Consider the following 15,355-nt stretch of genomic DNA (forward strand, 5'->3'; position numbering starts at 1 on the left):
GTAACACTGTATGTGAAGTCCAAACTGAATTATACCGCCTGTTCATCATTTAAGTACTACCAAATTACTGCTGATATATGTGTATAATTTTAAGGATTGAAGCAAAACGTTGTTTTAATCACCAGCCATTATCAAATGACACTGTTTTAAATAATGAGATATTGATGTTCATCTTGAGAAAAAAATGTTCAACGGGAACTCTTTCTGATGATCTTTCAAGGATTTATATACACAATCTAACTGTCATTTCGGCTGTCAGTTTTGCAAACTGGGACAACACAGAGCCTCAAACATGTTCTTCTGGTGTTTTAATGAACAATTATGATTAAAAGTATTAAATTTTATGAATTACTGTCGCTTCACAGTGATAATAAGGCCCCTAAACAGTGAAAAACGCCCGCTATGAAATTTTGAAATCGGTCTGCAAAAACTGAAGCGAGCGGAAGCTGATTTTCAAAAAAAAATATTTGTTTTTGATTTTGGATAAAAATGGAGCGGGAAATCCGTTGACCAAGTAATCAATTTGGTGTGGCCTAATATTATATTCCAATAATGGTGGTTGCATTTAAAATCATTTTCCCATTCTTTTTGTAAGTTTTCTATATAAATATGATGGTTTATTAATGATTTAGCTGTAAAAATAAAGGCTGCTGGTAGAGGTATACGTATAGAATATGAAAAAGTTTGCATTCTTTTATATGCAGACGATTATTCTTTTAGCTGAGAATGAAGAAGATTTGCATTTTATGCTTAAATATTTTTTAATGAATTGTGTAATGTTTAATACAATGATTATGAATCTGTCTAAAAGTAGGCCTAGCATAACTATTGTGCATTTTAGACCAAAGTCTGTAAACAGAATTTCATATAATTTCACATGTGATGATCATGAACTATAAGTGACAGGCAGATAAACCTACCTTGGTCTTTTGTTTGATGACTATTTAGACTTCAGTGTAATCGCCTTGAGCCTTTTGCTCAGAGTGCTGGAAGAGCTCTTGGGCTATTGATGCTTTCGATGACATTTACTTTATGACGGCACAGTATGGCCTGTCATAGCCTATGCATGGTTCGTCAGTCTGCGGTACAAAGTCATACTCCTGTATAAATGCTATTCAGTCCAGAGCCATGCGGTTCTTTTTTAGGCACTGGTAATTCTACACCCAACAATGTCCTATATGGTGAGTTTGTCTGGCAGTTCCCTCTTGTGAAACAATGGAAGTATGTTGCCCATCAGTGGCATCGGTTGATTTCAATGGATATTCGTAGAACTAACAGTAATATCTTCACGTATTGTTGGTATATAAGTAACACTCACAGTAAAATATTTGGCAGATTCAGTTTAAGAATCGTATGAACAGAATTAATATGTTGCAATCACTAGATTTGTGTACAAGTACAACATCAAAGTATTTTTGTGATAAAGTTTTGCAGTTAAACAGTTCATTCTCACTTCTTTAAAAGTTTTTTTTACAATCCTGTAATATATAACCCATTCATTTTAGAAATCTTATGTGTTAGTTTGTTTTATTTGCTTCTAAAACACTTTTATTAACCAGAAATAAATGATCAATTAAGAACAATTCAGTTTATTATCAGTATTTTAATACATTTCTGCTTAATAACTGAAAAGCAGGGGTGCTTTTTTTTAGTTTTTAAAATTAACGAACTAATATGCGATACGTTAATTCAGGTGTAAATTTGTCTCTCCCGTTAATGCTAAATTTTGTGTTGTATTTTATATATTGCATATTACTATAATCCTAAATAAAATGTTCTGTTCTGTTTAATGTTTACTAACATGATGTTTACAAAAACGAACTATAGTACCAGGTTTTTGTTTACTCGCTTCCACTGTATTTGTTGAAATATGTTTGAACAATTGATTAATCTTGTTGTCATGTTGTTTTTTTTTTGCCCGAGAATATCATTTCACTGTTCAGAAGTCAATACAACAAGTATTAAATTTCCATTGCTATGTGTTTAAAGTGGAAAAGTACGGAGATTTGTAGGAATGTTTAAATAATATAATGGACAAATATTTGGCGAAATCCATAGCCACGCCACTTAAATTGGTAACATTTGCTCGCATTAGTTCTAATCCAGAAATTAAAAACCCCTCTCAATACAACAATAAAGCGGCTGTATGATTTGTATAAAAACAATTTGTACAGTATACGTGGAGATATTCCTCTTACTAGTTTCAGGGGCCTCCGTGGCCGAGTGGTTAAGGTCGCTGACTTCAAATCACTTGCCCCTCATCGTGGTGGGTTTGAGCCTCACTCGGGGCGTTGAATTCTTCATGTGAGGAAGCCATCCAGCTGGTTTACGGAAGGTCGGTGGTTCTTCCCAGGTGTCCGCTCGTAATGAAATAATGCACGGAGGGGCACCTGGGGTCTTTCTCCACCATTAAAGCTGGAAAGTCGCCATATGACCTATCATGTGTCTGTGCGACGTTAAATCCAAAAAAAAAGAAGATAGCAATATGAGTAGCTCCATTTATAAAAGTATTTTCTTAACTAAGAAGCAGTTAACCTGGCTTCTTTTAATGGCCTTATTACTGCACAAAGACCAAAACTGAAATACTTTTTTTTCACGTTGTTCATATCCTTAATATCAACACTTTTTAAGAACTGTAATAATAAAGAAAGCCAAACTGTTTTGTTTATATGAATATTTATATATATATATAAAAAAGCTAGATATTTTGCTACCTTTTCCTGTTTGATATATGTTTATGTAATGCTTACAATTCAGTATGAATCAATACGATTTGAATTGAAAAATGACTTACTTCTTGCTGTTTTTTAAATTTTATTTATTTTTTTCATATCTATTAAACACAAATTATTATAGGCGAATTTCTGAATGATAGAATTTTACCCTTTTCACTTACTTCCAACGAAATACATAGTAAATGTTTAACGTTACTCCTATAAAAAAAAAACGTTCAACTCATTTTAAAGATAACTTAGAGTCATACACGTTAATCAAATGTTTATGCTGCATACATGATGAAATTGTAAACTGCTTTGAAGATGTATTCCAAATAAAGGAATGTGTACTTAGAATTATTTATGAAATGTATAAAGTGAGCCAACACTGTATTTTCACGTAGATTCTAAGACATATTGCAAATTAAATTATCATTTATGAACTGTCTTTTCTCGATTTTTCTCAGAATTCAACAGCTCGCCTTGTTGGTTAAAACTTTGTACCAGATTGTATTGAAAACTAGATCTAGTATCTGGACAAGTTTGGACAAGTTTTACAGATCTAGTGTCTGGACAAGTTTTACAAGTATCTGGACAAGTTTTACAGATCTAGTGTCTGGACAAGTTTTACAAGTATCTAGACAAGTTTTACAGATCTAGTATCTGAACAAGTTTTACAGATCTAGAATCTGGACAAGTTTAACAGATCTAGTATCTTGGACAAGTTTTATAGATCTAGTATCTGGACAAGTTTTACAGATCTAGTATCTGTACAAGTTTTACAGATCTAGTATCTGGACAAGTTTGAACAAGTTTTACAGATCTAGTGTCTGGACAAGTTTTACAGATCTTTTACAGATCTAGTATCTTGGAAAAGTTTTACAGATCTAGTATCTGGACAAGTTTTACAGATCAAGTATCTGGACAAGTTTTACAGATCTAGTATCTGGACAGTTGGACAATGTTTTACAGATCTAGTGTCTGGACAAGTGTTTACAGATCTAGAATCTGACAAGTTTAACAGATCTAGTATCTCGGACAAGTTTTATAGATCTAGTATCTGGACAAGTTTTACAGATCTAGTATCTGTACAAGTTTTACAGATCTAGCTAGTATCTGGAAAAGTTTGAACAAGTTTTACAGATCTAGTGTCTGGACAAGTTTTACAGATCTTTTACAGATCTAGTGTCTGGACAAGTTTTATAGATCTAGTATCTGGACAAGTTTTACAGATCAAGTATATGGACAAGTTTTACAGATCTAGTGTCTGGACAAGTTTTACAGATCTAGTATCTTGACAAGTTTTACAGATCTAGTGTCTGGACAAGTTTTACAGATCTTTTACAGATCTAGTATCTTGGAAAAGTTTTACAGATCTAGTATCTGGACAAGTTTTACAGATCAAGTATCTGGACAAGTTTTACAGATCTAGTATCTGGACAAGTTTGGACAAGTTTTACAGATCTAGTGTCTGGACAAGTTTTACAGATCTAGAATCTGGACAAGTTTAACAGATCTAGTATCTCGGACAAGTTTTATAGATCTAGTATCTGGACAAGTTTTACAGATCTAGTATCTGTACAAGTTTTACAGATCTAGCTAGTATCTGGAAAAGTTTGAACAAGTTTTACAGATCTAGTGTCTGGACAAGTTTTACAGATCTTTTACAGATCTAGTGTCTGGACAAGTTTTATAGATCTAGTATCTGGACAAGTTTTACAGATCAAGTATATGGACAAGTTTTACAGATCTAGTGTCTGGACAAGTTTTACAGATCTAGTATCTTGACAAGTTTTACAGATCTAGTGTCTGGACAAGTTTTACAGATCTTTTACAGATCTAGTATCTTGGACAAGTTTTACAGATCTAGAAACTGGACAAGTTTTACAGATCTTGTATCTGGACAAGTTTTACAGATCTAGTATCTGGACAAGTTTGGACAAGTTTTACAGATCTAGTGTCTGGATAAGTTTTATAGATCTAGTATCTGGACAAGTTTTACAGATCTAGTATCTGGACATGTTTGGACAAGTTTTACAGATTTAGTATCTGGACAACTTTTACAGATCTAGTATCTGGACAAGATTTACAGAAAAAAATCTATTGTGAATTTGTGAGACTTTCTATAACTTTCTATAAATACTTGAGAAATACCATATGAAGGTTTTTTTCTAGAAAGCCAACACAATCTTTAAACAAGAGGACCAAGATGGCCCTATGTCGCTCACCTGAGAAACATTACATAACAGTGTAAACATGTTTGACCTAGTGATTTCATGGAAAAAAATATTACCGATTATCATTAAAATTGGAGCAAAAATCTTAAGTATAAACAAGTACTTTTTTGATCTGAACTAGTTTTTGACCCCAGATGACTCATTTTTGAACTTGACCTAGATTTCATCAAGGCTATCATTCTGACCAAATTTCATCAAGATCAATTACAAAATATAGCCTCTATCGCATACGCTAGGTTTTTCTTTGATTTGACCTAGTGACCTGGTTTTTGATCCCAGACCACCCATATTCGCATCTGACCTAGATTTCATCAAGGCAACCATTCTGACCAAATTTTATGAAAATCCAGTGTAAAATGCAGCCCCTATTGCATACACAAGGTTTTTACTTGATTTGACCTAGTGACCTAGTTTTTGAACCCAGATGACCCATATTCGAACTTGACCTAGATTTAATCAAGGCTGTCATTCTGAAAAAAATTCATGAAGATCAGTTGAAAAATTCTATCTAGATTTCATCAAGGCAATCATTCTGACTTAATTTCAGGAAGATCAGTTGAAAAATACAGCCTCTATCGCATACACAAGGTTTTCCTTTGATTTGACCTAGTGACCTATTTTTTGACCCCAGATGACCCATATTTGCATTTGACCTAGATTTCATCAATGCAATCATTCTGACCAAATTTTATGAAGATCAATTGAAAAATACAGCCTCTATCGCAAACACAAGGTTTTTCTTTGATTTGACCTAGTGACCTACCTTTTGACCCCAGATGACCCATTTTCAATCTTGGCCTTAACTTCATTTAGGTTATCATTCTGACTTAATTTCAGGAAGATCAATTGAAAAATACAGCCTCTATCGCATACACAAGGTTTTCCTTTGATTTGACCTAGTGACCTAGTTTTTGACCCAAGATGACCCATTTCCGAACTCGGCCTAGATTTCATCAATGTAATCATTCTGACCAAAATTCATGAAAATTAATTGAAAAATACATCCTCTTTTGCATACACATGGTTTTTCTTTGATTTGACCTAGTGACCTAGTTTTTATCCCCAGATAACCCATTTTCGAACTCAGCTAAATTTCACCAAGGTTATCATTCTGACCAAAATTCATGAAGATTAATTGAAAAATACAGCCTCTATCGCATACACAAGGTTTTTCTTTGATTTGACCTAGTGACTTAGTTTTTCATCCCAGATAATCCATTTTCAAACTTGGCCTATATTTCATCAAGGTTATCATTCTGACCAAATTTCATGAAGGTCAGTTGAAAAATACAGCATCTATCGCATACACAAGGTTTTTCTTTGAATTGACCTAGTGACCTCGTTTTTGAACTCAGATGACCCATTTTCGAACTCGGCCTAGATTTCATCAATGTAATCATTCTGACAAAGTTTCATGAAGATCAGTTGAAAAATACAGCCTCTATCGCATACACAAGCTAAATGTTGACAGACAGACGGACAGACGCCGGGCATCGAGTGATCACAAAAACTCATCTGAGCATTGCTAAAAATTTATCAATGTATTAGCTGACAAATATCTGCAATACATTCGTATGTCAAAGAAGTTACGGCAGAAAGAAAGAAATCCTTCTAAATAAATTTAAAGAATATTTAACTTTGTTTTTCTTGCCCTTAAAAACTAAGAATATTCTATACAAAAACAAGTCCTGTATCTCTACTAATAAAAGCCTTGTTGTCCTATGTGGCATTGAAAAGGCGCTAAACTCTTGTAACGAACTGATTTTATTACAGTTTCAAGTAGCAAACTAATGTACAGGCACAGGTTCCAATTCACAACAATATAGCTATATAAATAAGGGAAAAATACCCGAAACTGACCGACTGACCCAACGAACTATCGCCATTTGTAACTGAGCGGAAATGTCAATATTTGCATTTTTATTCTTTACAAAAAGAGTTTGTGCACCCCGGACATTCATGTGAGAATTTAACTATATGTGGAATAATCAATTATTTTAACAATAAAGTCGTTTTACAATCTCAAAGTACGTACATTTTAGTTGATCAGCAGCCATTAATGCAAATGTAAAAACACGGCAAACATATTTTCCTGTTTGGTTCTTGTTACCACGTCAAACACCTTCTTCACAGCGCTATAATAAAAGACAATTATCTAAAATTAATGTAAGTTGTTTTTTTTTATTGTAAAAAACTTATATACATAAATATAATTATTTCAAGTACATTTCTGTATACATAACGGTTTCTCCAAAAAGCATCCATCTACTATATACAACTGCATTCAGTGTTCATTGAAATACAAATGCTCTAAAATATTCAAGGTGTTAATGTACAAAAGAAATGCTCCAAAACATTTCAAATATTTATGCATCATGTAAAACACAAATGCTAAAAAAGTAGTCAAGGTATGTATTTACTTTGTATACTGCAAATGTCCCAAAGTCATTTGAAGTACCATGTACAACACGAATGATTCGAGGTGTCAGAGGATTCAAAGTATGTCTGTACCATGTTCCAACAGTATTATCAATGTACCATGCACAACACGCATGCTTCTAAAACATACGTAGTAACCATGTACAATGAGCAAGCTTTTAAGGCATCAATTTGTTACGTTTTAAGACTAATAATATTTAAATCAGTAGTGTAAACGCATACATATGAATTGATGAGTAAGTGTTGTTAGGAGAAGTTACAAATTCAAATGATGATTATACACACGATGAAACAGCAGGAGCTGCACCCAAATACATACAAAAAGGAGAATTCACAGCATGCATAATGAATATGAATAGCAAATGTTAAAATAAATCTGCAGTTAGCAACACATAGTAGAAGGTATGGCATAGTCAAAATCAAAGAACTTAGATATGCAGATACACTTATAACACATAGATGCACACGAATAGCAAAAATGAACAGCAGGAAATTATACACAAACAGAATAATATGCAACATACAAATGTAAATATTAATATGAGAAAGTGCAACATGCAAATACTCGTAGATTTGAGAAACTATAACATGAAAATATACACGAATTGAAAAAAGTCCAGTATACAAATGCGAAAAACTAAAACAGGAAATACATGTAAACAGAAACTACAAAATGCAGATGCATGTAAATTGGAAAATTTATAACAGCCAAATGCATGGAGATAGGAGAAGTTGCGACCTGCAAATACACATATACAGCAGAAGCTTCGACATGGCAATACATGTAGATAGGAGAAAATACAACATGCAAACTGCGACAGGCAAATGCATTTTGATAGGAGAAAGTACGACATGCAAATACATGTAGTTAAGAGAAAGTACGGTATGCAAATACATTTAGTTAGGAGAAAGTAAGACATGCAAATACATGTAGTTTTGGAGAAAGTACGACATGCACATACATTTAGTTAGAAGAAAGTAAGACATGCAAATAGATGTAGTTTGGATAAAGTACGACATGCACATACATTTAGTTAGGAGAAAGTACGACATGCACATACATTTAGTTAGGAGAAAGTACGACATGCAAATACATGTAGTTAGGAGACAGTAGGACATGCAAATACATATAGATAGTAGGAACTACGACATGCAGCTACATGTAGTTAGGACGAACTACGGCATGCAAATACGTGTAGATAGGAGAACCTACGGGGCATGGAAAAAATACAACACGCAAAAGATAAAGAATAGGAAAGTCTACAACACTTGAATATATAAGAATAGATGATTAAAACAAATGTTCATTTCACATCTATAATAAACTTAAGAAGAGTAAAATCTAACACACAGGAAAGCTTTTAAATATGAATATTAAAAGCACAGACGAAAATATACAATAATCCTTCAGCCTGCGGACAAGAAACAATTTATTTCTTTTTGTTTGTTCCTTGTTTATATGCCGTTTCAGGGCAACACACGTATGTACAAGTATAAAAGAAACTCTGAAGAATCAGTCTAGCAGTTTCAAAACTTTTAAGCGAGTAAGACTTTATTCGATCATGGCAAAATTTAATGTTCTTGGTCTCGCTGGTATCGGAGTTTCAGGGTTAGCACTTATTTTTGGTATAGTGTCGTTCTCGTCAAAGTACTGGGAGGAGGCGAATTTATCGAATGTTATTCTCAACATTGGATTATGGGAATACTGTTTGGAGACTAGTGGAATAAAAATATGCACGGACGTTGATACGGCTGAACTCGGTATTTTACAAATCTAACTTTTATTTTCATTTATTTCTTATAATTATTGTCAGTATTTGTGACCTCGAAACATGTATATCCAATCACATGTTTTTCAAGAACTATCTTAGTTCCACCAAAATATTTTCATGGGATCTTTATGAAAATTGGCCAGAATGTTTATCTTGATGATATCTAGATCAAGTTTGAAACTGGGGCATGTGCGGTCCAAAACTAGGTCAGTAGATCTAAAAATAGAAAATCCTTGTGACCTCCCTAGAGGTCATATTTTTCAATGGATCTTCACGAAAATTAGTCAGAATGTTTATCTTGATGATATCTAGGTCATGTTTGAAACTGGATCATGTGCGGTCCAAAACTAGGTCAATAGGTCTAAAATTAGAAAATCCTTGTGACCTCCCTAGAGGCCATATTTTTCAATGGATCTTCATGAAAATTGATGAGAATGTTCATCTTGATGATATCTAGTTTAAATTTGAAACTAGGTTACGTGCGGTCAAAAACTAGGTCAGTAGATCTAAAAATAGAGAAACCTTGTGACCTCTCTAGAGGCCATACTTTTCAATGGATCTTCAAGAAAATAGGTCAGAATATTCATCTTGCTAATATCTAATTTAAGTTTGAAACTGCGTTATGTGCCTCAGAAACTAGGTAATTAGGTCAAATAATAGAAAAACCTTGCGACCTCTCTAGAGGCGATATTTATCATGGGATCTGTATGAAAGTTGGTCTGAATCTTCGTCTTAATGATGTCTAGGTCAAGTTCGAAACTGGGTCATTTGCGATCAAAAACTAGGTCAGTAGGTGTAAAAATATAAAAACCTTGTGACCTCCCTAGAGGCCACAATTTTCAGCGGATCTTCATGAAAATTGGTGAGAATGTTCACTTTGATGATATCTAGTTCAAGTTCAAAACTGGGTTACGTGCCTTTAAAAACTAGGTCAGTAGGTCAAATAATAGAAAAACCTTGTGACCTCTCTAGAGGCGAAATTTTTCATGGGATCTGTATGAAAGTTGGTCTGAATATTCATCTTGATGGTATCTAGGTCAAGTTCGAAACTGGGTCAACTGCGGTCAAAAACTAGGTCAGTAGGTCTACGTCGTCCGTGTGTCCGTGCGTAAAGTTTTGCTTGTGACCACTCTTTTTAAGATCCAGTCTTGAAATTTGGATGACATGCACAGTTTTGCACACCAATCTTTAAACTGTGTTTCAGTGACCATAAATGTGACCTACTGATCTACTTTCTAATATTTTAGCATCAGTTTGCCATTTGAAACATGTGGTTCAGTATACTCAGGTGAGCGATTCAGGGTCATCATGACTCTCTTGTTTTATGGAAGAATAGCGAGACCTTCGGTCTCGGTCACAAACATTCCCGCGGGCCTCTGCAGACGTTTTAACAAAATACACACACACAAAAGAAACGTGAATGATCCCTACAATAAACTTTGACGTCGAAGTCGTTTATAGTATAGGAGACGTTGGTCAAATTGACTTGTTTATAATAGTTAAAAGTAGAATTTTTGATTGCAGGAAAAGCTAACATGTGATAAAAAGAATATTACATTTGTGATGTTACACACTGAATTTGTTAAACTCGCATTTTATTGTTTTATTCAACTCGTTTAATAAATTCAATATAAAAAGACACTCACGTAATATCCACTATTCATCCCTTAAAGTTGTAGGTATTGATGCCCAATTTATAGAAAAAAAGAAAGAGTTTAGATAAATATTGGTTAAATTACTGCATATGTAATTGCTGCATTAAAAAAAAATCCAAAGTCATTGTGGGATCATTGTAAATTTAAAGAATTAAACGTTTCCTTTATGCCAGTCAGACGACTATGCTGTGGCTTATTGTTTTTTAGGTCATAGTTTCTAACTGGTAAGTTATTTTTAGCAACAAAAGAGGAAATAATTTTGCCTTTATTAATTTCTAAAATATGAGATTCAAAACGTTGCCCACGACACAAGAAAATCCTACGACTCAACATCGCTGAACCGTAATCTTCTTATACACTGATCTTCAAAATGATGAGGATGGACGTTGTTTCGCTCGCTAATGGTACTGTATGTGCACACAAGCGCGTTCTTAATTTGTTTTTAATGCATGTAAACAAATGCTTAGTTTGTGTAAATATAATGTCACATGTATGGTGTCATACTACTGTCACACGTTATTTAACTAACTTTTGTATTAATTATCTAGATAACAACTTAAAACCTATGAAACACGAAATACTTTCTTGTTACCAATTATTAAGTAGCAACGTGAAATCTTAAAAAGTAACTACTAGTAGTTCAATAGATAATTAAATGAATAACTAGTTCAGATTTTGCGTTAATCAACTCGTAACCTTGTTAATTTAAATTGTTATCTACTTATGTTTTCGCGAAATCTTAACAAGTTAGTCACTTGATTATCTTGGATAAGAAGGTAAGTGTGGCAGTTTTGAGATGGAAGGACACGATTCATGTTACGTTATGTATGTTGCTTTGAAATATTTCACGAAAATATAGCTAGATAACTAGATAAATATCATAGATATTAAGTAGTTATCTAGATAATTAACAAAAGAATAAGTTTAATAACGTGTGGCAGTAATATGCCACCATACACATGCTCCTAGAGAATCACATCAAAGAAAGCATTCGTTCGGTATATAAATGTACAACAGGTACAAGGTAGAAAACTCACAAAAAGAAACAAAGACTTATTGGTTATTCCCGATGCAAAGAAAATAACACTTTTATTACATATGTATCAGCACGTTTACATGCAATTTAGATATTGTGAATTTACTCAAATGCCTGAATAAGATTGGCAATACTGAACTAAATAAAAGAATTAATGCAACGACACAACGCACCAGATATGAAATTCAGCCGTCAGTGGACGTTTCTGGTACCATTGTAACATAACGGGGAATAGAAACGAGTATGCAATAAATGAATTTAATAAGCGATACCTTTTTATATATATATTTTATAATTTATATAGTATCAGATGAGGCGATGGTGAAAGTAAACGCATGTCGAGCAATGATGTTTCTCGGCATATTTGGAACCTTTGGCGCTATTGTATCAGGAGTCCTTGTCATGTTTGTTATGAAGAGTACAAAGATACTGTACTTTGCAGCAGGTGGAGTCGATATATTTTCGGGTGAGTAATTCATGAAGCCAAAATTTCAAATGGATTACTAGTACTAGAGAAGCTGTTATGTTAAGAGGTTTTAATATATATAGTTTGGAACTGACGTTAGAAGTGTTGAAGTTAGTACTTTATTATACACGATTGTTCCATCTCTGCATTTCTTTCTTACATTGTCTAATTTCATTCTTATCTATTATGAATCATTTGAAAGAAAATCACCAATCTGATTCAGACAACTGTGTTTTTAGATTTAGAATGGAATAATCTTTTTATAATGATTTGTCATTCAAATATTATGTCTCAATAAATGATTTTTGTCCAGGTGTTTGCTTCATGATTGCCATGGCTGTTTATGCTGGTGAAATAAAAAATGACGACTCGGATCTTCACGCAGGTTTTGCACTGGCTGTAGTTGCCTGGATAACAGCATGGATCGCCGGCGGGATTTTTATAGGAGCAAAAATTATGGATAAAGATTAAATTTTATATGAAAAAGGAGAACTGTACACAAATGTTGACATTTATAAAAAATTCTAAAATTGTTTTGAAAAATATATATCTATGCGGAAAAATAATTATCGGTTAAGATTAGTGCACACAGAAAAAGTAGTTCTTTTGAGCTCTAAGAGAATATATCCTGTACGTAATAAGGAGCAAAAAGTAATGAATAAAGTTGGAAACAACATGAGAAAAATAGAAAGTAGTATTATGATCAAAAGTTTGTTAAAACGCACCTTCGGGATAATTACTGAGTAAGCCTGGAAGAAATAGTGCTACTACTACTATTAATGATAACAATCATGATTCTTTAACCTTTAGCCTGCTAAATTTATATAATGGACTGGTCCATCATTCAATTTGGGCACTACCATTTGATATTCGAAGGGGTGTTCACTGATCGCATAGGCAGAATCACTTACCGCCAGCGGGCTTAAGGTTAAAGACCATGTTGCATAATAAAGTGTGGTAAATATACAGACACCATCATATGAAATTGTAAATATGACTTACTTCATAATGACTTGAACTGCATTTTTAATGTAATTTGGTACAACATTCCAAATAGTGGTGCCAAAATAGACAAAGGGCTTTCTCAATAATTATACTCCCACAAACGAAATTTGCGAGGGGGGAGGGGGTAGTATATAGGAGTGAGCTTGTTGGTTGGTCGGTCGGTCGGTCGGTCCGTTGAAAGACTCTTGAAAGGCTTGACATATTTAATGTCAAGTTCGACTTTGGCTACAAACCACCAATTTTTTGCGTAGTTATGACCCCTTTTCAACTCAAAATTTGCCAAACTCGTGGTTTCAGGACAATAACTCATGAAAAGCTTGACCGATTTAAATATTTTTGGTACACAGGTGTAACATCATGAAATACATATATATATTTAGTTTATGTAAAATTAATTGACATACAGTCAGTAATAGACCCTGAATCAATATCATCAGCATGAATGGGACGTAGACTGTTTCAAAAGTATTGGATTTGGTGCATACCGAAAAAGGAAAGTAAACGGAATATGAAATAATAAAAAGAACAAAATGTCACAAGCGTGATATTTTTATTATCGTCTTTAATGATTGTAAATTGCATATACAGTCACTGGGCTTGAGAAGTTCCAGTATTGGGCAAAAATGCAGTTGGTATACTGTAAATGCATACATCTTCCGTGCCTCCTCTTTAAACATAATTGTACAAAAAGTAGTTCCAAATTATGTAATGCAATTATTTCATGATGAAAATGCCACCTTAGTGCCAAACCTAGAGCTGTCAAGTGATTTGAAAACCATAAGAATCCATCATTTTTCAGCTACGGATACTACGAATGTAGTTTAGTGTTATAGGCGAGGCCGGGAAACAAATATATATAAAGATTCCATCAAATGGTCAACGCTACCTATTTCATTCCTACGGTGCCCCTAAAGTGACATGTTACACACTTTTTTTCCAATAAGGTAATGTGAGACTATTTTTTATTTCGTTTAAACGAAATAACTTATTTCGTTTAAACGAAATCATTTCGTTTAAACGAAATAAAAAAAAGTCTCACATTACCTAATTGGAAAAAAAGTGTGTAACATGTCACTTTAGGGGCACCGTACATTCCAGTAGATGGTTCGCTTCCAGTAGATGGTTCGCTTTCAATCAGACCTTATATTTGTTTTGTTTTTCTCTGTGAAATATAAGGTCTATATAAATAGCACAGTAATAATGCTTAATGTAATTAACATGTGGAGAATGAGAGATACGAGCGTGCGTGCGTGCGTGCGTGCGTGCGTTCGGGTTAAACGTATTTCTCAACAATTTTTCAGTCATATGAACGACGGTGTCTACTTGTAGCAGTGAGCACAATGCATAAATTTATAGTGCTGCTTCTCTGGAATATCACGCCGTAGACACATGACATGATACCCCACCCAGTCACATTATACTGACACCGGACTGACCAGTCCTAGTACTATCCTCTTAATGCTGAGCGCCAAGCGAGGAAGCTACTATAGTCTATAGTACCATTTTTATGTCTTTGGTATGACGCTGCCAGGGATCGAACCCACGACCTTCCGCACTCGAAGCGGACGCTCTACCACTAGTCTACTGAGAAATACATGTGATGTATGAGAAAATACATACTACATATATGCTAACGTTATGTTTTTGCAAAAAAACTTGAAAGGTTCAACAACATCGTATCCTTGCTATCACTATTCATTAGCATAGAAAACCTAATAGAATTTGTGTGCTGAAAATAAAACTAATATTTTCTTCTGAAGTCATTAAAGTGCGTGCAATTAAATACATAATGGAATTTATCAACGAAAATATTTGAATTACAAAGCTGACAGTGTCTGAATTCTCTTTGGATATTAATAAACCTGCCCTTTACAATAGGTAACTTATGGTTAGTACATCTAGATAAAAAAAAAACAATGGCAAGATCAGTAGGAAAAAGTCTTAAGTAAGTTTCAAATGCAAAGTCTTGTTTATACATTCTACTAGTATAGTTTCAACATTTACTGGAGTTTTCAAAAACACTACTCTATT

At 33.7% G+C, this 15,355-nt stretch overlaps 1 protein-coding gene across 1 annotated transcript; it reads left to right on the forward strand.

Moving 5' to 3' along the window:
- The first annotated feature begins 8,866 nt into the window (after positions 1-8,866).
- LOC123536454 (uncharacterized) lies at positions 8,867-13,035 on the forward strand. The gene is made up of 3 exons (XM_045319652.2): positions 8,867-9,151; positions 12,158-12,319; positions 12,633-13,035. Exons 1-3 carry the CDS (start codon positions 8,953-8,955, stop codon positions 12,788-12,790), a joined length of 519 nt encoding a protein of 172 aa, XP_045175587.1. The 5' UTR covers positions 8,867-8,952; the 3' UTR covers positions 12,791-13,035.
- The last annotated feature ends 2,320 nt before the right edge of the window (positions 13,036-15,355 follow it).

Source organism: Mercenaria mercenaria, chromosome 17, assembly GCF_021730395.1.
Source record: "Mercenaria mercenaria strain notata chromosome 17, MADL_Memer_1, whole genome shotgun sequence".
NCBI lineage: Eukaryota > Metazoa > Mollusca > Bivalvia > Venerida > Veneridae > Mercenaria > Mercenaria mercenaria.

Coding starts and splice junctions, on each gene's coding strand:
- LOC123536454 (XM_045319652.2), top strand. CDS start 8,953: ATGGCAAAATTTAATGTTCTTGGTCTCGCTGGTATCGGAGTTTCAGGG. Junction 9,152..12,157: donor CGTTGATACGGCTGAACTCG/GTATTTTACAAA, acceptor TAATTTATATAG/TATCAGATGAGGCGATGGTG. Junction 12,320..12,632: donor TGGAGTCGATATATTTTCGG/GTGAGTAATTCA, acceptor ATTTTTGTCCAG/GTGTTTGCTTCATGATTGCC.